This window comes from Mizuhopecten yessoensis, unplaced genomic scaffold (assembly GCF_002113885.1).
Source record: "Mizuhopecten yessoensis strain PY_sf001 unplaced genomic scaffold, ASM211388v2 scaffold11145, whole genome shotgun sequence".
In the NCBI taxonomy this organism is placed as follows: domain Eukaryota; kingdom Metazoa; phylum Mollusca; class Bivalvia; order Pectinida; family Pectinidae; genus Mizuhopecten; species Mizuhopecten yessoensis.
This window is the reverse complement of record NW_018408902.1, coordinates 3,742,963-3,765,115: the sequence shown is the minus strand read 5'-3', so window position 1 is coordinate 3,765,115 and position 22,153 is coordinate 3,742,963. Positions and strand designations below refer to the sequence as shown.

The 22,153-nt window shown below is 36.9% G+C and overlaps 1 protein-coding gene across 1 annotated transcript in view; it reads right to left on the bottom strand.

Annotated features, from left to right (window-relative positions):
* LOC110466810 (lisH domain and HEAT repeat-containing protein KIAA1468 homolog) overlaps window positions 1-22,153 on the bottom strand; it is a gene marked incomplete at its 3' end in the record, with an annotated part of 169,618 nt that overhangs the window by 136,739 nt on the left and 10,726 nt on the right. The window contains exons 12-24 of the mRNA XM_021523570.1: window positions 21,391-21,462; window positions 19,001-19,141; window positions 12,056-12,214; window positions 10,067-10,081; window positions 6,824-7,004; window positions 5,945-6,101; window positions 5,632-5,755; window positions 5,381-5,429; window positions 2,283-2,374; window positions 1,865-1,971; window positions 1,257-1,356; window positions 997-1,079; window positions 701-764 (exon numbers count right to left, since the gene is read on the bottom strand). Coding sequence (XP_021379245.1) covers window positions 701-764; window positions 997-1,079; window positions 1,257-1,356; window positions 1,865-1,971; window positions 2,283-2,374; window positions 5,381-5,429; window positions 5,632-5,755; window positions 5,945-6,101; window positions 6,824-7,004; window positions 10,067-10,081; window positions 12,056-12,214; window positions 19,001-19,141; window positions 21,391-21,462 — 1,344 coding nt within the window. The remainder of the gene's footprint in view (window positions 1-700; window positions 765-996; window positions 1,080-1,256; window positions 1,357-1,864; window positions 1,972-2,282; window positions 2,375-5,380; window positions 5,430-5,631; window positions 5,756-5,944; window positions 6,102-6,823; window positions 7,005-10,066; window positions 10,082-12,055; window positions 12,215-19,000; window positions 19,142-21,390; window positions 21,463-22,153) is intronic.

Genomic DNA, 22,153 nt, shown 5'->3' with positions numbered 1-22,153 from the left:
GAAACTAAAGATTAATTTTAAATGGATATTTTAGGCTATAAAGGCACCCAAAACCCACACATAATTTACCTGCATCCTTATTAAGACAAATACAGAATACAGAATTATTGTGAAACAAAACTTTATTGGAGAAACTCTTTATTTCCGATTTAATTTATGATCTGTCAGAAATATCAAAGCACTAACAAGCTATCCATAATAAACAGATCAACAGTATGAAGAGAGTTTGACCCCGACAGTCAGGTAGACATTCAGATGGAACCAATCACTCCCTAGTGTAACAAGAAATGTTAAAACTCTCAGACCAACCACAGCACCTCTAAGTGTAACTGGTCAGACAGGCTGGAGCACTGTAGCGCGATTCAATCTAGAATGTTACTGGTGACAAGTCAACAGCTACTAACATTATTACCTGCCAGCTTCCAATTTAGTTATGCATAAATTATTTGTCTTTACAAGTAAGTCATGTGTACTAGATAAAGATTTAATCTTGTCGGCAGACCATAGAGAATGTCAGTAAGCATCCCACGACAACACCTACTTAGTCCGCTCATCAGAGACACAAAACCTGATATGGTCATAGATGGTCTCCGTGTCTTGACACTTTCATTGCAGGAAGTTTTATAATCCAAAACCTTACACATATCACCATGGTAACAAGGAGTAAAAGTGTAACACCAGACTAAGACTACAGACTTACCTCCCTTTGGTTGATATTTTCTATTATTGCACCTAAAGCTGGAATGGTTGAAGTTCTCACAGAGCTATAAATACAAAGGTTAAAGGTAAGAGGTTATACTATCGTTAAAAGGTCAGAGGTCAAAAATCTTAACATAAAAAGTCAAAACCAAAGAAAATAACTAGTCTTAGAGGGTTGACAAGCTGGTGAAATCTAAACAGAGTTACAGGTCATTTTAGAAGTTTTAAAGTCCTTCAATCTGAACACTGATGTGGTTTTTTTAATTTTTATCCAATAACACTTAACTCTGAACTTACATTTCTGGGTCGTTGCCGAGGGTGACCAGGGCTGGGAAAACTCGAGCGGACACAAGGTTTTCACTGACTCCCTTGACTAGGAGCTGTAACAGAAAGGACCATACTCAACAACCAGGAAAAACAGAAGCTTACCATTCTAATTTCAATTACATTTTTTATTCGTATTTTCCATCAAACTTTAAAAAAAAGAACAATCCAATAATATCACAGTACAAAACTTTTCATATTACTGATATTAAAACTACATATCTGATACTGACCTCAAATAAACGAGCCGCTGTACTCCGCACCTGAGCCGACGTGTGAACCACGCCCTCCCATAACACAGTCAACAGTAACTCATGGTTACTCGGGTTCGCACTGAAACACAAAGTCAATGTCACATAACATCAAACGTCAAGAACAGAAAATCACAGCAGTTCCTTAAGGTAAAAGGGATTCGCACTGAAATACAAGGTCAAGGTCCTTCACACAATACCTTCAAACAGGCAAGGACAAAAAACTCAGCAGTAACTTATGGTTACTTGGAATCACAAGAGATACAAGGCAACATGAAGGACAAAGGCCCAAGCAGTAACTCATGGTTACTGGGACTCACCATAATGAATGTTTCAAAATCACCACCAATGCTTCATCTCATGCACATTTCCAAAGTTAACAAGAGGGAATTCTGAATATTAACCAAACCAATAATTTGTTGACTGAATTGACCAATCAGCATGCATTTGGTGAGGATCCTATAGGTAAAATAAGGCTCTGACCTGTCTTATCCTAAAGTGGTGGTGGGGGTGGGGGTGGGGGTGGGGCGAATATCATCATCCATGGCCTTTTGAAAAGAAGTTGTTTAAGAAAAGGGGTGGTACCATACCTGATTTCGGTAAAGGCTGCCTTGATGCTGTCGAGGGGAGCTTGGTACACGGACACCATCGTCAACATCTCTTGTAGGAACTGGGACAACTGCTGGCGATCCTCCTCCTTAAGGTCAAGGTTAATTGATGTATTAATATACTGATTCAATACAATGATATCAACATGTGTTCTTAAGAAACAGGTTTGGATGAGTTATAAATAAATAAGTTATTTTCAAGACTGACTAGACTCAGAAACACATCAAAGTTATTGTTTGAGGTCATAATGTCTTAAATGAAGGCTAGCATTTTTGTTGCCTGCCAGTGCTTTATTAAGACTGAAAAATCCTTAAGCATATGACACATGGGAGTTATTGAATTCGATTTATAACTTCAATACTCTATGTATAATAAGATATTAACGTCTGTGTCTCTTACCGAATTAAATGCGCTGAGGACTCCTCCCGCATAAACCGGTACAATACATGTCGTCACCGACGTCTGTTTTGCATTGGCGTATGCCTGGTATTCTGTTAAACAAATAGACAATAGATTAACAGGAGAAAAAACTCTACTACGAACCTAGCCAATGCCTTTACAAAATATATACAATGTAATTACATACACCAGTGATATGTACAAATTCATCCAGATTTTTTTTATTCTAATCTTTGGAAATCGATATCTAATGAATTTAGAATGAACTATAATTTCTTCCACAACCCCTATAGTTCTCCTTATTTCAAACTCATTGAATAAACTTGCTAGGAATTGGTGAACAGTTTTCTCTCATTTCTGTGTGTGTGAGATACAGCTGTCCAGGGTAAGAAAAGGGTGTGGGAAATTTCTGATCCTACACCCAATTTCAGGTGATGTGATGTCGCAATGGCTAAACAATGACGTGACGTCACAATGCCTCAACAATGACGTGACATCACAATGGCTCAACAATGACGTGACGTCATAATGGTTCAACAATGACGTGACATCACAATGGCTCAACAATGATGTGACGTCACAATGGCTCAACAATGAATTTGGAAAACTCTGATGCGCAATACAAAAATTGGCGTCGTGATGAAATTGAAACCTATTACGAAATATTTACTGTACACATTAGAGAGATGAGATAATTTTTTCTGCGCAAACTATATTTGCAACTATGAGGTATGCTAAATCTGGCCTTCTGATTCATTTTCGTTTAAAAAACCCAGGGGAAAAATTGATATTTTTGAAAATGGTAGCCAGTCCAAACACATTTTCATGGTTTCTGAGCTTATTCTGGTAGTTAAAAGGAGAGAAGGATACTCTTTCATGCCCAGGTGTGAAGGATAGGGAAATTCCACCCTGAGGATTTTTAAATCTGGTAAAACCGGTTTTATCAAATTTGACAACCACTCTAATGGAATTTCCCTATCCGACAACCCTGGGCAGGTAAGTGTCTTATATTGCTTACCCATTAGTGAGTAACCCCCTGGACGTTATTTCATTGGTCAATAATCTAATTATGACGTAAAGTGACAATGCCTTGCGACATCATCTTCCATTTGTGACATCATAGTCTCATGGCAATTGTTTCCCCGATCAGAAACAGGAATAATGTATTCAAATGAAAAACATGGTTTTCGATAGGAAATGAGACCACAGGCCTCTGAAGAGATCACTGGCAACGAGATCACAAACCTTAGGCACAAGGCCTAAGGTGAGTCTACTTACCCACATGTTACAAGGCCTTAGGTGAGTCTACTTCCCCACATGTTACAAGACCTTAGGGGAGTCTCCTTACCCACATGTTACAAGTCCTTAGGTGAGCCTACTTACCCACGTGTTACAAGGCCTTAGGTGAGTCTACTTACCCACAAGTTACAAGGCCTTAGGTGAGTCTACTTACCCCCATGTTACACGGCCTTAGGTGAGTCGACTTACCTACATGTTACAAGACCTTAGGAGAGTCTACTTACCCACATGTTCCAAGACCTTAGGTGAGTCTACTTCCCCACATGTTACAAGGCCTTAGGTGAGCCTACTTACCCACGTGTTACAAGGCCTTAGGTGAGTCGACTTACCTACATGTTACAAGACCTTAGGTGAGCCTACTTACCCACATGTTATAAGACCTTGGGTGAGTCTACTTACCCACATGTTACAAGGCCTTAGGTGAGTCTACTTACCCACATGTTACAAGGCCTTAGGGGAGTCGACTTACCCACATGTTACAAGACCTTAGGAGAGCCTACTTACCCACATGTTACAAGACCTTAGGTGAGTCTACTTACCCACATGTTACACGGCCTTAGGTGAGTCGACTTACCCACATGTTACAAGGCCTTAGGGGAGTCTTCTTACCCACATGTTACAAGGCCTTAGGTGAGTCTTCTTACCCACATGTTACAAGGCCTTAGGGGAGTCTTCTTACCCACATGTTACAAGGCCTTAGGTGAGTCTACTTACCCACATGTTACAAGGCCCTAGGTGAGTCTACTTACCCACATGTTACAAGGCCTTAGGTGAGTCCACTTACCCACATGTTACAAGACCTTAGGTGAGTCTACTTACCCACATGTTACAAGGCCCTAGGGGAGTCTACTTACCCACATGTTACAAGGCCTTACGTGAGTCTACTTAACCACATGTTACAAGACCTTAGGTGAATCTACTTACCCACATGTTACAAGGCCTTAGGCGAGTCTACTTATCCACATGTTACAAGACCTTAGGTGAGTCGACTTACCCACATGTTATAAGACCTTGGGTGAGTCTACTTACCCACATGTTACAAGGCCTTAGGTGAGTCGACTTACCCACATGTTATAAGACCTTGGGTGAGTCGACTTACCCACATGTTACAAGACCTTAGGTGAGTCTACTTACCCACATGTTGCAAGACCTTAGGTGAGTCTACTTACCCACATGTTACACGGCCTTAGGTGAGTCGACTTACCCACATGTTACAAGGCCTTAGGTGAGTCTTCTTACCCACATGTTACAAGGCCTTAGGTGAGTCGACTTACCCACATGTTACAAGACCTTAGGTGAGTCTACTTACCCACATGTTACAAGACCTTAGGTGAGCCTACTTACCCACATGTTACAAGACCTTAGGTGAGTCTACTTACCCACATGTTACAAGACCTTAGGTGAGCCTACTTACCCACATGTTACAAGACCTTAGGTGAGTCTACTTACCCACATGTTACAAGACCTTAGGTGAGTCTACTTACCCACATGTTACAAGACCTTAGGTGAGTCTACTTACCCACATGTTACAAGACCTTAGGTGAGTCTACTTACCCACATGTTACAAGACCTTAGGTGAGTCTACTTACCCACATGTTACAAGACCTTAGGTGAGTCTACTTACCCACATGTTACAAGACCTTAGGTGAGTCTACTTACCCACATGTTACAAGACCTTAGGTGAGTCTACTTACCCACATGTTACAAGACCTTAGGTGAGTCTACTTACCCACATGTTACAAGACCTTAGGTGAGTCTTCTTACCCACATGTTACAAGACCTTAGGTGAGTCTACTTACCCACATGTTCATCTGTTAGTATCATCAGTTCTATGAATTTTGGTCGAATCTTCAACAGAAAATATCACTTTTATTACTGTTGTCAGAAAATTTTCTTTTACTTATATGCATTTTGTTCATGGAAAAATTTGGAAAAAAGCCACACATTTTCATTCACATTCAGAATTGTGGTACATGAAAAAAAAATCGTTTTTATCATTTATGAATTATTATAACTTTTAATTGTGAATTAAACCTGAGAACAAGTTTACCTTCTTCTCCATGAATGTTTTGCCGAATGTCCGACAAATCTTGAAGAAGCATTTACACTGACATGTGGTGATACGGGGGGATGAGAGTCCAGCTCCCATGGAGATCTCAATCAAACGCGGGATTCTGGAACACAGATAGGTCATATGTCACAACTAACTATTGTTATTAGACTCAGAGTACAGGTAAGTCATTTCTGTCATAACTAAAAATGTAAAAAACTTTTAAAAAGGCTAATAACAAATTCCTACTTACAAATTAAAAGATATGTTCTAATTAAAGGAAAATCCATCTAATAAATAAAATCCTACTTACAAATTATTTACAACCCAATTAAAGTTGTCCCATGGTTCAAACCATTCCTGAGATATGTGTTTTTCGTAGAGACTCATAAGGGCAGACAACTCCTTTCCGCCTCCCACTACAGTTTTCAGATCTGACAACGGTGAACTTGGTTTAGGAAACCGGGAAGCTGGATAATTAAAAAAACAAAACAAGAGATAACATACAGTGACATCATTTATATCATTTTTTTTAATCCACAAATTCATTTTTCATGACATATGTGTGACCAGTAATAACAGACAAAGATAAATGTTCTGCCTGGTCAGTAAACAGTATACATACAGTTCATGTAGATAACTTTCATTTGATTTATTGCATGTGTCTAGTATATACATGACATTAATGTAAGTGTTATTGCAGTGTTTTCATTGAAACAGGAAAGAGCTTGTGTGTTTCCTGCAAACTTACGCTGTCTGCACCCCTAGAATATGTCATAGCAATATTGAAGGTAGGTGGCTAGCTATTTGATTGGTCTCAGGTAAAGAAAACCTGACCAATCGCTAGGCAGATACATGTCCTTTGAAGATTAAAGAGGAGCGACACCCGACTTCAAAGCCTGGAGTTCAATTTTACCGTGACTGAGAGATTCTTTTGATGTTCATGAAATGATCAAACTATAGTCTTCTCGTCTCATCCACAAGATGGCGCACAACGAGCCTCCAACTTTGCTATGATATAATCAAGGGGTGCAGAGAACGAAAGTGAGCGTAACCCATGGAGGATGGTTTTCCTAGTAATATACATGTAAACTGGATACAAAATTTACCTTAACATTTTAACAAGACTTTGATCATTGTCAAATAAACAGGAATAGTCAAAACAATAGATAATTGACAGATATTGACTTACCATCGACTGGTTCCACGGTACCTAACATCTCACTCAGGTGACTAACAAATGGGGCAGATTTGACCATGGAAAGGAAAAGGAAGGGGACGAGTTCCTGAAGTGCCATCATGAGGAGGAGGAAGCGCCCCTCGTTTAGGGGAATCGTCACACTGTTAGATGCCTTCTGAGCTGCTAGAGCACACTATCAAAATAAAAGTAACAGATGGTGTTAGGGCAGGCTTTATCTCAGATTTATACAGTCAAGTACCTCTCCTAAACATACCCTTGTTTAATCTCCTTATAAAGACTTCACTGTTTGTATTACAGAGGCATTATAAGGAGAATGCAAAGGCGTTATAAAGAGGGTACTGTATTAACTGTATTAACAATTGAATCAATATACAGTTTAGTATTCATGATAAAAAAATAAACAACTTTAATATTTGATTTTTTATGAGTTAGTATAACGAGACTTAAAATTGATTTTTTTTCGTAATATTCATGCACATGTAATTCTATTTATATCTAACAGTGTAAACTATTAACAAATATTTTTTTCAAATTCACACATTAAGCTTGTGAGTACTTCTGTGAACAACAATATCAACAACAACTATTACATGTAAACGACAATGATATCAATTACTGTTCTATGTGAATAACATCAACCACTACCAACCCTCACAAAATGAATGGTACTGTCCAAGTCAATAGACAGTAGAGTAAATTCAAGGGTGACAAGGTTTCGCCAAATACAAAAATCTGAAGTGTGCAAAAGAACTAAAATAAAAATGTGATCTACATAAAAATATAAAGCTACCAGGTACTCGAAGTGCAATACGATAAAAATTCTACATATGTAAACAATGTTACGCTCTGGTGCTAGCTTTTTTATAAAAAGTTAAAAGATAAATGAAAATTTGCAAAGAAGCTTGATTTTCAGCAAAAAAAAAAAACAGAAAAAAATATGTTACATTTGTATAAGCAAAGCTATAGAATATCTACAGCTTACGAAACTCTATATATTTTTAGCAATATTGTCTGAGTATATGAAAATAACTGAGAGGATTGAAGCAGAAATGTTAAATGCTTTGATTAGGGAACACTTTATAGGATTATCTACTGAGGTATCAATATAGAATGTTACACACACAGATATACTGTAGATACTACCGTAGGAGAATTATTGATTGTTTGATGATACAAAAGAAACACTCATTATATTAGTATCTTCAAACTGATACACAATTATATTATAATGAATAATATGTTATATGAATAATACATACTGTAAAACTATTATGAAGAAAGATTGTACAGAGGTTTAGAAAAAGACCCACTCAAATACTTCAGAACTATTTTGATCAAAAATTCAAAATTCAATCATTTTCTCCCAATCGATGATTCTTTACAAAGGACAGCCTGACAGAAGTTTACTAAAGCCCCACTTTAATATTTCAGAATAATCAGTTTTTCAAAATCAAGTAATTTTCTCCAAATCAATCATTCATTAAAAAAGCATCGCCTGATTAAGCATTATAAACATGAAAGATGACATACATGTGTATATTACTTCTTAATTTTGATTTTAAAACTATTATTTTAGTGTTTATCTAATATCTAAAGTTGAGATTAAAGTGCTACTGATATCACACCAAACTTGGACACTAATTTCTAAGATTTAAAATGGACCTTCAAAAATAGTTTTAATTATGATCACACAAACTATTTCAATACAGAAAAAAATACAGAAAAAAAATCCAAGTTATTTTTCTTTATGGTGACATACCGGTACGAACACTTCATATTAAAAAAGGCTATGAAATGAACTCTCAACCACACTGAGTTAGGCTCAATAGGAGAAGACTATTCCCGTCACCACAGGAACCATACCTTTTTATGACAGACCATCACAGTTACCAATTATAGAAGGTTTAAAAATATATATATAAACTCATCCTAAAGTCTTGTTTTTAATAATCAAATAGACAGGAATTTCCTTCAAATCTAATTTTTCAAAGAAATATGTAATGGGAAAATACATTTGAAATAAATTTTCTTTACCGACAATATTTCACAACAACCAATGATATTTTTTCATGAGACAGTGACGTCTACTTGTTTTTAAATGTTTAAAAGTTTTGGATAGCATCTATCAATAAAAAGGTATGATTCTTGAAAGAAAATATTTCAGAGTCAAATGTTGGAAGCAGCGGTTTGGAAAACGGGTCTGCAACACAGAAATTTGTCACCATGGAAACTGAAAAAACACTGGCAGCAGAAAAGATAGAATTAACATAGTTAATACATGTATACAGTAATCAATGTATTATCAATGCAGCATTGGTTGGGATCAAATCTGACAGGTACAGGTTTAAACATGTTCTGGTTTTCGCCCATTCACCCCTACAGTCACACTTGAACCTTATCAAATCAAAGACTGGGCAAGTCCAGTTTAGATATGTAGGGGTGAATGAGTAAACATGATTCAAACGGGGATTACATTGTTTTCCCCTTCATTTGGTGCTCCTTTATCATAAGTACAATTAACGTTGTCATTATCAATTTGTTTTTGTTTTTGATTTTCAGAACACAAGTGATGGACAGATACATCCCTGACATAATGATATTCTTCAGACACTCAGTGTATTGTATCGTTTTTTAAATTTTGTTGGGCTTTAAACTTTTGTAATTAAGATATCAGAACATTTTTCACGTAGATTAAATTTCCTCCAGTCATTATCATAACATACCAGATATGTCTTTCATCTTTATTTTTCATAGAATGTTCTTTTTGCATCAATTTAATTTATCTTACAGAGAATAAAAATAAATTAAAATACTGCGAAAATATAAGCAAATACTGCGAAAATATAAGCAATAATATTGCAAGAAAGATATTTCTGAAATATTTCAATGTCAAGACTCAAAATATGTTTTCTTTTTAACTGTCAAATATGGAACCAACACAATGCTAGTTTAACAATGGAACTGGCAGGTAGAAAAGTGGAGGTCCTCAGAGTTGGACCGGAGAATCTGTGATGACTGTGTAAATAAGATTTCAGATATTGTGTACGATGACAGTGAAAAGAATGCTGAATAATTTCTCAAAATCTCAGTAGTTGCGTCTTAGAATTTGATCTGTGGGTATCCTGGTATGTCTATGATAGCGTAATTAGTTAATGATGTGTGGGATCTAAAACAATAGAGTGTGGTTATACAGCACACAATTTTCTGGCAGTAGCTACTACCGATATACTATACCTGTCGAGTCGCCAACTGTAGGTAGACATCATCACAAGGGATATGTAGTCATTTATCGTAATACAACACACCTTTACTATCTCTAGAAGGTTCCGACACCAAATTCTGCACATGAGGATAGAATTTCCGTACTCAACATACCTACATACTGATCGCCTCTTTGTCTCCCACCTCTAAACCCTTTCAACCCTAGGTAGCTTTGATGGACTCTACCGTGCATTTATGGGGATGAGTCCATTATGGTCTACGGTGGTGAAAGGGTTAACCAAAATTTTGATAAAACACATAATGGGCAATGCAAATGTCTAAACAACTACATAACACATACAGAAACTAAGGCCAATATTTGGAAAGAACAGAAAAAAGAATGGTACACCGATGATACACCTCAAATTTATAGATCCATATATATAAGACCTTCAGGGCAAGCTTATGGATAACTCTTATGTTCCTGGAGTGGTGTTACTTGACGATGGCAAGACTGTCAGTCAGTAAACCAATGTTTTGATGGGCTTTTAATTGTGACATCATAATATAACGCCTTCGGCTGATTGTGATGTCATGATAGTAAATGTCACCGAGTGCAACCATTCAGGATTCCCGTATCCCACATGGTTGTTCCGTATGGGACACGTCTATCTTACATACGTAGAGGTGGGAGAAAGAGCTGTCATAATGCTGGGAATTATGTACCCTGCTACACACACTTTTGCTGAAAATGACAGCTATACTGAAGCAAGTTTGACTAAGTATCAACATCTACTTATTCTACAATATTCTACCAAGTACAGAACAGACATCCAGTCAGATCAAAACGACGTGTCCTGATCCCATTTCACAAACATTCCTCACCTTGAGGATATTGCTAAACTCAATTTTTTCAATAGGATATCATTACTGGAGTTAAGGAAAAAATCTTAAATAAAGGAAATTTTCCTGATTTCAGTAACTCTTTCCTATGGAAAATCTTAAGTTAAGGAATGTTCCGAAACAGATATTGCTGACATAAAATTTACCATGAATTACTGTTTTTCTGATCTCTACATCACATAAGTGTAAGATTACTTCTGAAATGCATCTCGATGACTGTGTTTGTCAACAGCCTATTCATATTTACACACACATATATCACAATGCTTTGATTTCGTTGCGTATTTACCACCTAGTAGTTCCATTGTTCTTTGGGATACAACTAATAAACATTAAAGCACAATTAGATAAAAATTAAAATTAAATAAAGATATACCACACTAGCACTACATTAATTAGAAAAGCATCCCCCTGTGTCATCTGGTCAGACTTCTACACCAATGTGGACAATTGTTTTGTTTAGTATCAGAGACCAACAATGAACGGTATCGTCAAATTCAATATGATGGTGCAAACAGTGTTCACCCTGTATCTGTGAGCTGTGACAATATTGCCTCCTTGACCTTGACCTTTGACACTAACCTTCAATCTTGAGCTTTGAACATACCATGAACGGTATTCTCAAATTCACAATGATGGTGCAACCAGTGTTCAACCTGTATCTGTGAGCTGTGAGATAGCCTATTTGACCTTGACCTTTAACCTTTGACATGAACCTTCAATCTTGACCTTTAATCATGAAGATTCTTGCCATACATACAAATCTAATTGATTTTCCTCCCAATAATAAGCCTATGGGTAGGTAACAATACTTTTTCAACAATTCACAAATCTAAGTACACATCCCACTACATTTCGTCCCATTGATAAACCTATGTGTATATTTGATTATCCCCCCCCCCTAAAAAAGTCCATATGTATAAATTCCGCTGCTTTTCTTCCCACTGGTAAGCCTAAACAGATACAGTATTTTCCAAACAATGCATTAATTCTTACAAAATTGATGCTTAAATTCCGTTTTACTATCGACTTAATGACCCCTCATTAACTCAGGTAGATGACACAAGGTGGCGCCGGTGAGCCAGGGTGAGAAGCAGAGATATATGGAATTGCCTTAACTAGTTCTTCCAGGTCCTTAAGGATGGTATTTATCAGATTGTGTTCCAACTTGTCAAGTTCCTGTGCCCAAACAGCGAATGCTGGTAGGAAGACCTGCTGGGCTGCGGTGATCACCCGCTCTGAGTTGTCTTTCAGGGCCGTCTGCAAAAGCTCAAACCCCTGTGGAGACAAAACAACGCAAGATTTAAAAAACTTGGAAAACACATGTGCTGGCTTTAATAGACATGGGAGTACAATGTTTTGTTCCAGATAAAAGCCCAGGTCAAGTTGACACTAACAATCCACTAGCCCAAAATAAATTTCTGCTAGCAGACAATTGCATAATAAATGGATCAAGTTGACAACATCATCTGCATCATATTCAGAAATATCTATCAGTTTTCCAATAATTATTTTCCCATATTCTATTTAACATAACGAAGATTTATTTTGCAACAAAGACAGTCATTTGGTGTTAGCTTTGAATTTTAAAGTAAGTTATATTGTGAATAGGGCTTAATAGCGTGTTTTAACATGCATAGCAAGAACTAATCAGAATTCTTGCATCATCAATGTGACATGAATGACTCTGTGTTCAGGAATTGACAGATTTGAAGGTTTTTGGCTACCTTTATGATGACAGAATTAAAGAAAAATATCTCTTACTTAAACCATCATAAACAAGTCACTAGCCTGGGGCTATTGTGCCTGCAACTTTCATTAACCCAAGCTAAAACTCTGGTAACCCGGTTTTAAACTAGTGGATTTTTTACATCCCATTCAAGTCCATTCAAGACTCTTATGACATCAAATGGTTGTATGTATGACGTACCTAACATCAAATGGTTGTATGTGTGACATACCTGACATCAAATGGTTGTATGTGTGACGTACCTACATCAAATAGTTGTATTTGTGTAGTACCTGACATCAACTGGTTGTATGTGTGACATATGTGACATCAAATGGTTGTATGTGTGACTTACCAAACACCTAATGGTTGTATGTGTGTAGTACCTGACACCAAATGGTTGTATGTGTGTAGTACCTTACATCAAATGGTTGTATGTGTGACGTACCTACATCAAATAGTTGTATTTGTGTAGTACCTGACATCAACTGGTTGTATGTGTGACATATATGACATCGAATGGTTGTATGTGTGACATACCTAACATCAAATAGTTGTATGTGTGACATTCCTGACATCAAATAGTTGTATTTGTGTAGTACCTGACATCAAATGGTTGGATGTGTGACTTACCAAACATCAAATGGTTGTATGTTTGTAGGACCTGACATCAAATGGTTGTATGTATGATATACTTGACATCAAATGGTTGACATCAAATGGTTGTATGTGTGATTTACCTAACATCAAATGGTTGTATGTGTCACATTCCTGACATCAAATGGTTGTATGTGTGATTTACCTGACATCAAATATGTGTGACATATATGACATCAAATAGTTGTATGTGTGACATATATGACATCAAATGGTTGTATGTTTGTAGGACCTGACATCAAATGGTTGTATGTATGATATACTTGACATCAAATGGTTGTATGTGTGATTTACCTGACATCAAATATGTGTGACATATATGACATCAAATGGTTGTATGTGTCACCTACCTGACATCAAATGGTTGAATGTGCGTAGTACCTGACATCAAATGGCTGCATGTGTCACATACCTGACATCAAATGGTTGGATATGTGACTTACCTAACATCAAATGGTTGTATGTGTGATATACCTGACATCAAATGATTGTATGTGTCACATACCTGACATCAAATAGTTGTATTTGTGTAGTACCTGACATCAACTGGTTGTATGTGTGACATATATGACATCGAATGGTTGTATCTGTGACATACCTAACATCAAATAGTTGTATGTGTGACATATATGACATCGAATGGTTGTATCTGTGACATACCTAACATCAAATAGTTGTATGTGTGACATATATGACATCGAATGGTTGTATGTGTGACATACCTAACATCAAATGGTTGTATGTGTCACATAGCTGACATCAAATGGTTGTATATGTGACTTACCTAAAATCAAATGGTTGTATGTGTGATATACCTGACATCAAAGGGTTGTATGTGTGACATATATGACATCGAATGGTTGTATGTGTGACATACCTAACATCAAATAGTTGTATGTGTGACATATCTGACATCAAAAAGTTGTATGTGTGACATATCTGACATCAAATAGTTGTATGTGTGACATATATGACATCGAATGGTTGTATCTGTGACATACCTAACATCAAATAGTTGTATGTGTGACATATATGACATCGAATGGTTGTATCTGTGACATACCTAACATCAAATAGTTGTATGTGTGACATATATGACATCGAATGGTTGTATCTGTGACATACCTAACATCAAATAGTTGTATGTGTGACATATATGACATTATATGGTTGTATGTGTGATATACCTGACATCAAATGGTGGTATGTGTGACATATATGACATCAAATGGTTGTATGTGTCACATACCTGACATCAAATGGGTGTATGTGTGTAGTACCTGACATCAAATGGTTGTACGTGTGACATATCTGACATTAAATGGTTGTATGTGTGACATACCTAACATCAAATGGTTGTATGTGTCACATACCTGACATCAAACGGTTGTATGTGTGACATATATGACATTATATGGTTGTATGTGTGATATACCTGACATCAAATGATTGTATGTGTCACATACCTGACATCAAAGGGTTGTATGTGTGACATATATGACATCGAATGGTTGTATCTGTGACATACCTAACATCAAATAGTTGTATGTGTGACATATATGACATCGAATGGTTGTATCTGTGACATACCTAACATCAAATAGTTGTATGTGTGACATATATGACATCAAATAGTTGTATGTGTGACATATATGACATCGAATGGTTGTATGTGTGACATACCTAACATCAAATGGTTGTATGTTTGTAGTACTTGACATCAAATGGTTGTATGTGTGTAGTACCCGACATCAAATGGTTGTATGTGTGATTTACCTGACATCAAATTGTTGTATGTTTGTAGTACCTGACATCAAATGGTTGTATGTGTGACTTACCAAACATCAAATGGTTGTATGTGTGTAGTACCTGACACCAAATGGTTGTATGTGTGTAGTACCTGACATCAAATGGTTGCATGTGTGATTTACCTGACATCAAATGGTTGTATGTGTGCTTTACCTAACATCAAATGGTTGTATGTGTGACATATCTGACATTAAATGGTTGTATGTGTGATTTACCTGACATCAAATTGTTGTATGTGTGTAGTACCTGACATCAAATGGTTGTATGTTTGACTTACCAAACATCAAATGGTTGTATGTTTGTAGTACTTGACATCAAATGGTTGTATGTGTGACATATGTGACATTAAATGGTTGTATGTGTGATTTACCTGACATCAAATTGTAGTATGTGTGTAGTACCTGACATCAAATGGTTGTATGTGTGACATATCTGACATTAAATGGTTGTATGTGTGACTTACCTAACATCAAATGGTTGTATGTGTGATTTACCTAACATCAAATGGTTGTATGTGTGTAGAACCTGACACCAAATGGTTGTATGTGTCACATACATGACATCAAATGGTTGCATGTGTGATTTACCTGACATCAAAGGTTGTTTGTCTGACGTACCTAACAATAAATTATTGTATGTCTGACATACCTGACATCAAATAGTTTTATGTATGTTATACTTGACATCAAATGGTTGTATGTTTGTAGACCTGACATCAAATGGTTGTATGTATGATATACTTGACATCAAATGGTTGTATGTGTGTAGTACCTTACATCAAATGGTTGTATGTGTGACGTACCTGACATCAAATAGCTGTATTTGCGACATATATGACATCAAATGGTCGTTTGTTTGTAGACCTGACATCAAATGGTTGTATGTATGATATACTTGACATCAAATGGTTGTATGTGTGATATACCTGACATCAAATGGTTGTATGTGTGACATATATGACATCAAATGGTTGTATGTTTGTAGACCTGACATCAAATGGTTGTATGTGTGACATATATGACATCAAATGGTTGTTTGTGTGATGTACCTGACATCAAATGGTTGTATGTATGATATACCTGACATCAAATGTTTGTATGTGTGACATACCTGACATCAAATGGTTGTATGTGTGACATTTATGACATCAAATGGTTGTATGTGTGACATATATGACATCAAATGGTTGTATGTGTGATATACCTGACATCAAATGGTTGTATGTGTGACATATCTGACATCAAATGGTTGTATGTGTGACGTACCTGACATCAAATGGTTGTATGTGTGACGTACCTGACATCAAATGGTTGTATGTGTGACGTACCTGACATCAAATGGTTGTATGTGTGACATACCTGACATCAAATGGTTGTATGTGTGACATATATGACATCAAATGGTTGTATGTGTGATATACCTGACATCAAATGGTTGTATGTGTGACATATCTGACATCAAATGGTTGTATGTGTGACGTACCTGACATCAAATGGTTGTATGTGTGACGTACCTGACATCAAATGGTTGTATGTGTGACGTACCTGACATCAAATGGTTGTATGTGTGACATACCTGACATCAAATGGTTGTATGTGTGACATACCTGACATCAAATGGTTGTATGTGTGACATATATGACATCAAATGGTTGTATGTGTGAAATACCTGACATCAAATGGTTGTATGTGTGACATATATGACATCAAATGGTTGTATGTGTGACATACCTGACATCAAATGGTTGTATGTGTGTAGTACCTGACATCAAATGGTTGTATGTGTGACATATATGACATCAAATGGTTGTATGTGTGACATACCTGACATCAAATGGTTGTATGTGTGACATATCTGACATCAAATGGTTGTATGTGTGACATATATGACATCAAATGGTTGTATGTGTGACATACCTGACATCAAATGGTTGTATGTGTGACATATATGACATCAAATGGTTGTATGTGTGACATACCTGACATCAAATGGTTGTATGTGTGACATATCTGACATCAAATGGTTGTATGTGTGTAGTACCTGACATCAAATGGTTGTATGTGTGACATATATGACATCAAATGGTTGTATGTGTGACATACCTGACATCAAATGGTTGTATGTGTGACATATCTGACATCAAATGGTTGTATGTGTGTAGTACCTGACATCAAATGGTTGTATGTGTGACATACCTGACATCAAATGGTTGTATGTGTGACATATATGACATCAAATGGTTGTATGTGTGACATACCTGACATCAAATGGTTGTATGTGTGACATATCTGACATCAAATGGTTGTATGTGTGTAGTACCTGACATCAAATGGTTGTATGTGTGACATACCTGACATCAAATGGTTGTATGTGTGACATATATGACATCAAATGGTTGTATGTGTGACATACCTGACATCAAATGGTTGTATGTGTGACATACCTAACATCAAATGGTTGTATGTGTGTAGTACCTGACATCAAATGGTTGTATGTGTGATATACCTGACATCAAATGGTTGTATGTGTGACATATATGACATCAAATGGTTGTATGTGTGACATACCTGACATCAAATGGTTGTATGTGTGACATATCTGACATCAAATGGTTGTATGTGTGTAGTACCTGACATCAAATGGTTGTATGTGTGACATACCTGACATCAAATGGTTGTATGTGTGACATATATGACATCAAATGGTTGTATGTGTGACATACCTGACATCAAATGGTTGTATGTGTGACATATCTGACATCAAATGGTTGTATGTGTGTAGTACCTGACATCAAATGGTTGTATGTGTGACATACCTGACATCAAATGGTTGTATGTGTGACATATATGACATCAAATGGTTGTATGTGTGACATACCTGACATCAAATGGTTGTATGTGTGACATATCTGACATCAAATGGTTGTATGTGTGTAGTACCTGACATCAAATGGTTGTATGTGTGATATACCTGACATCAAATGGTTGTATGTGTGACATATATGACATCAAATGGTTGTATGTGTGACATACCTGACATCAAATGGTTGTATGTGTGACATATCTGACATCAAATGGTTGTATGTGTGTAGTACCTGACATCAAATGGTTGTATGTGTGATATACCTGACATCAAATGGTTGTATGTGTGACATATATGACATCAAATGGTTGTATGTGTGACATACCTGACATCAAATGGTTGTATGTGTGACATATCTGACATCAAATGGTTGTATGTGTGTAGTACCTGACATCAAATGGTTGTATGTGTGACATACCTGACATCAAATGGTTGTATGTGTGACATATATGACATCAAATGGTTGTATGTGTGACATACCTGACATCAAATGGTTGTATGTGTGAAATACCTAACATCAAATGGTTGTATGTGTGTAGTACCTGACATCAAATGGTTGTATGTGTGACATACCTGACATCAAATGGTTGTATGTGTGACATATATGACATCAAATGGTTGTATGTGTGACATACCTGACATCAAATGGTTGTATGTGTGTAGTACCTGACATCAAATGGTTGTATGTGTGACATATATGACATCAAATGGTTGTATGTGTGACATACCTGACATCAAATGGTTGTATGTGTGACATATCTGACATCAAATGGTTGTATGTGTGTAGTACCTGACATCAAATGGTTGTATGTGTGACGTACCTGACATCAAATGGTTGTATGTGTGACGTACCTGACATCAAATGGTTGTATGTGTGACGTACCTGACATCAAATGGTTGTATGTGTGATATACCTGACATCAAATGGTTGTATGTGTGACATATATGACATCAAATAGTTGTATTTGTGTAGTACCTGACATCAAATAGTTGAATGTATGGCATACCTGAGAAAATTTGTCAGTATCACAGATAAAGCCAAAGAGTAGACCGAGACTCCTGACCACCGCCTCCCGCACCTCCTCATCCTTATCATCACTCAGCATCTGCTGCAGCATGGACAGCACTAGTGAGCTCAGGATCTCATTCTGAAAGTACATAGTGAGCTTTACAGTTTACACCCATAACAGTAAATACCCACAACATTGAGCTCAGTCTATCTTTCTGAAACTAAATAGTGAGCTTTACAGTTTACACCCATAACAGTGAGCTTCGGATCTCCTTCTGAAAGTACATAGTGAGCTTTACAGTTTACACCCATAACAGTAAATACCCACAACATTGAGCTCAGTCTATCTTTCTGAAACTAAATAGTGAGCTTTACAGTTTACATCCACAACAGTAATCTGTCTCTTGTTTTAAGAGTAGGAATTGAGCTTTCCTGTTTACAAACACAACTGTGACCTCAGTCTCTTGTCCTGAAAGTAGATAGTGAGCTTTACAGTATATACCCACAACATTGAGCTCAGTCTATCTTTCTGAAACTAAATAGTGAGCTTTACAGTTTACACCCATAACAGTGAGCTCAGGATCTCCTTCTGAAAGTACATAGTGAGCTTTACAGTTTACAAACACAACTGTGACCTCAGTCTCTTGTTTTGAAAGTAGAAAGTGAGCTTTACAGTATACATCCACAAAGTGAGCTCAAGATCTCTTTCTGAAAGTAAATAGTGAGCTTATAGTATACATCCATAAAGTGAGTTTAGGATATCTTTTTGAAAGTAAATGTTGAGCTTTAAAGTATATACACACAATAGTAAGCTCAGCATATTTTTTAGTCAAAATGCTGGAGGTTTTACAGATGTTCTGTTTGTTTTGGCTCTGTATTTCTAAAGGCTCATTTATAGTACCATACAAGTTGAACAGCCCAGCACAGACACTCTAATACCCTATCCAGACCATATTAAACGCCACTCTAGGCAGGCGGAATAGAGCAACAAGGCTGAAGTGTGTTGCTCAAAGACACTGCCACATCCCATCCTACAACCTAGTAATATATAGGCTAGCACACCTAAAGTGAGCTGATATAATGAAATGTAAGTGAGCAAAATACTATAGCAATAGTAATTAGAACATAAGCTTTAAAGTATCAAATTCAACAATAGTAAACTCATGATCTTAAGGGCAAACAGTTAGCAGTATAATATTTAATGAGCTCAGAGTACCATTCTACATTTAATACAAGAATTGCACAGGAGTGGATGTGTCGCCCGCGCAGGCAATTCTACACCTTCGCTAGCCAAGTGTTCGCTTCGTATACACTCCACTTACCCTTGGCGGATATAGCTGTGTTTTCATAATTCCCTCCACTGCCACCTAGCGGATATACCGAGTTATTGCTCTTCTCCCAATTTTTTTTAAACAATCAGAATGACCGTTACATACACACTCCATCGGCGTGTTGACAAAAGCATGTGTATGTCGAGGCGGAGTATAAATGACAGATCAATATGGAAACAATCCAAAGGCAGCACACATATTTTCCCAGGTCATCATTTACATGTGGCACGTAGTCAAGGATTTCCACCAACTGATATAACTCCAGAAGTTTCCCCAAAGATCGTGCACCTATTTTTTGGGGGCAAAACGCTGTGACATAAACGACAACGTGCTTCTGTACTGGGCGTCGCCATTACTGTTTTCCTTCGTCAACAGCTCTATATGTAGGACACGATTTCATTGGATGCAAGCGATTGGCACTGCACGAAAATTTGAAGGCTCGGTAAACCCAACTATATACGCAAAGGGTAAGTGGAGTGTATACGAAGCGAACACTTGGCTAGTGAAGATGGCAATTCTAATGAGGAAGCAATCCCAAGCAAGCACTTTTAGTAAGGAAGCAGCGTAAGAAGATTGAGTTCAATCAACCTTAAAAACTCAGGTTATCACATGGAAACAGATTTTCTATTTATAGTAATGGTGACCTTGACCTTTGGATCTGAAAAGCAATCCCAAGCAAGCACTATTTGTAAGAAAGCACTGTATGAAGTCTGAGCTCAATTGACCTAAAGGTTATCGCACAGAAACAGATTTTCTATTTATAGTAATGGTGACCTTGACCTTTGACCTTCAGATCTGAAAAGCAATTCCAAGCAAACACTTTTCGTAAGAAAACACTGTATGAAGTCTGAGTTCAATCAACCCAAGGAAACTCAAGTTATCACACGGAAAACTTGTTTCAGATGATGGAACCTACGCCGCCAATGATGTAATACCTATATGTCGCCTTGTGTTGCAGGCAACACAATAAACAGTAAACTCATGATCTCTAGGGCAAATAGTGAATAGTACAATGTATAGTGAGCCCAGAGTAACATGCTACATGTAGTATACTCACAGGTAGGTAGGAAGCCAGGGCCCCACACGCCTCCGCCACCAGTATTCTCCTCTCTACGTACTTGTGGCTGATCTGAGGGGAACAATCACACTATCAGTATACACAGCTTAGGTCACACAAACTTATCACTGCTGTCAAACACTTATAATTTGCAGGAAATAACCATTCACGAGGAGACTCATTCATGAATTTAAAACTTCTGTGAATATTAAACATATCAATTTTCTATATACATCTATACTGATAGAGCAAACACTCAATCATACATTCAAATAAAACCTACATTGGCATAAAATAAAGTCATGTAAATATCATGATTTACAAGTATTTGGTACAAGATAATTTTGAGATCTTTGAACAAATACTCCTAGACAGTAACCACAAGCTGTTAACAAATACTCCTAGACAGTAACCACAAGCTGTTAACAAATACTCCTAGACAGTAACCACAAGCTGTTAACAAATACTCCTAGACAGTAACCACAAGCTGTTAACAAATACTCCTAGACAGTAACCACAAGCTGTTAACAAATACTCCTAGACAGTAACCACAAGCTGTTAACAAATACTCCTAGACAGTAACCACAAGCTGTTAACAAATACTCCTAGACAGTAACCACAAGCTGTTAACAAATACTCCTAGACAGTAACCACAAGCTGTTAACAAATACTCCTAGACAGTAACCACAAGCTGTTAACAAATACTCCTAGACAGTAACCACAAGCTGTTAACAAATACTCCTAGACAGTAACCACAAGCTGT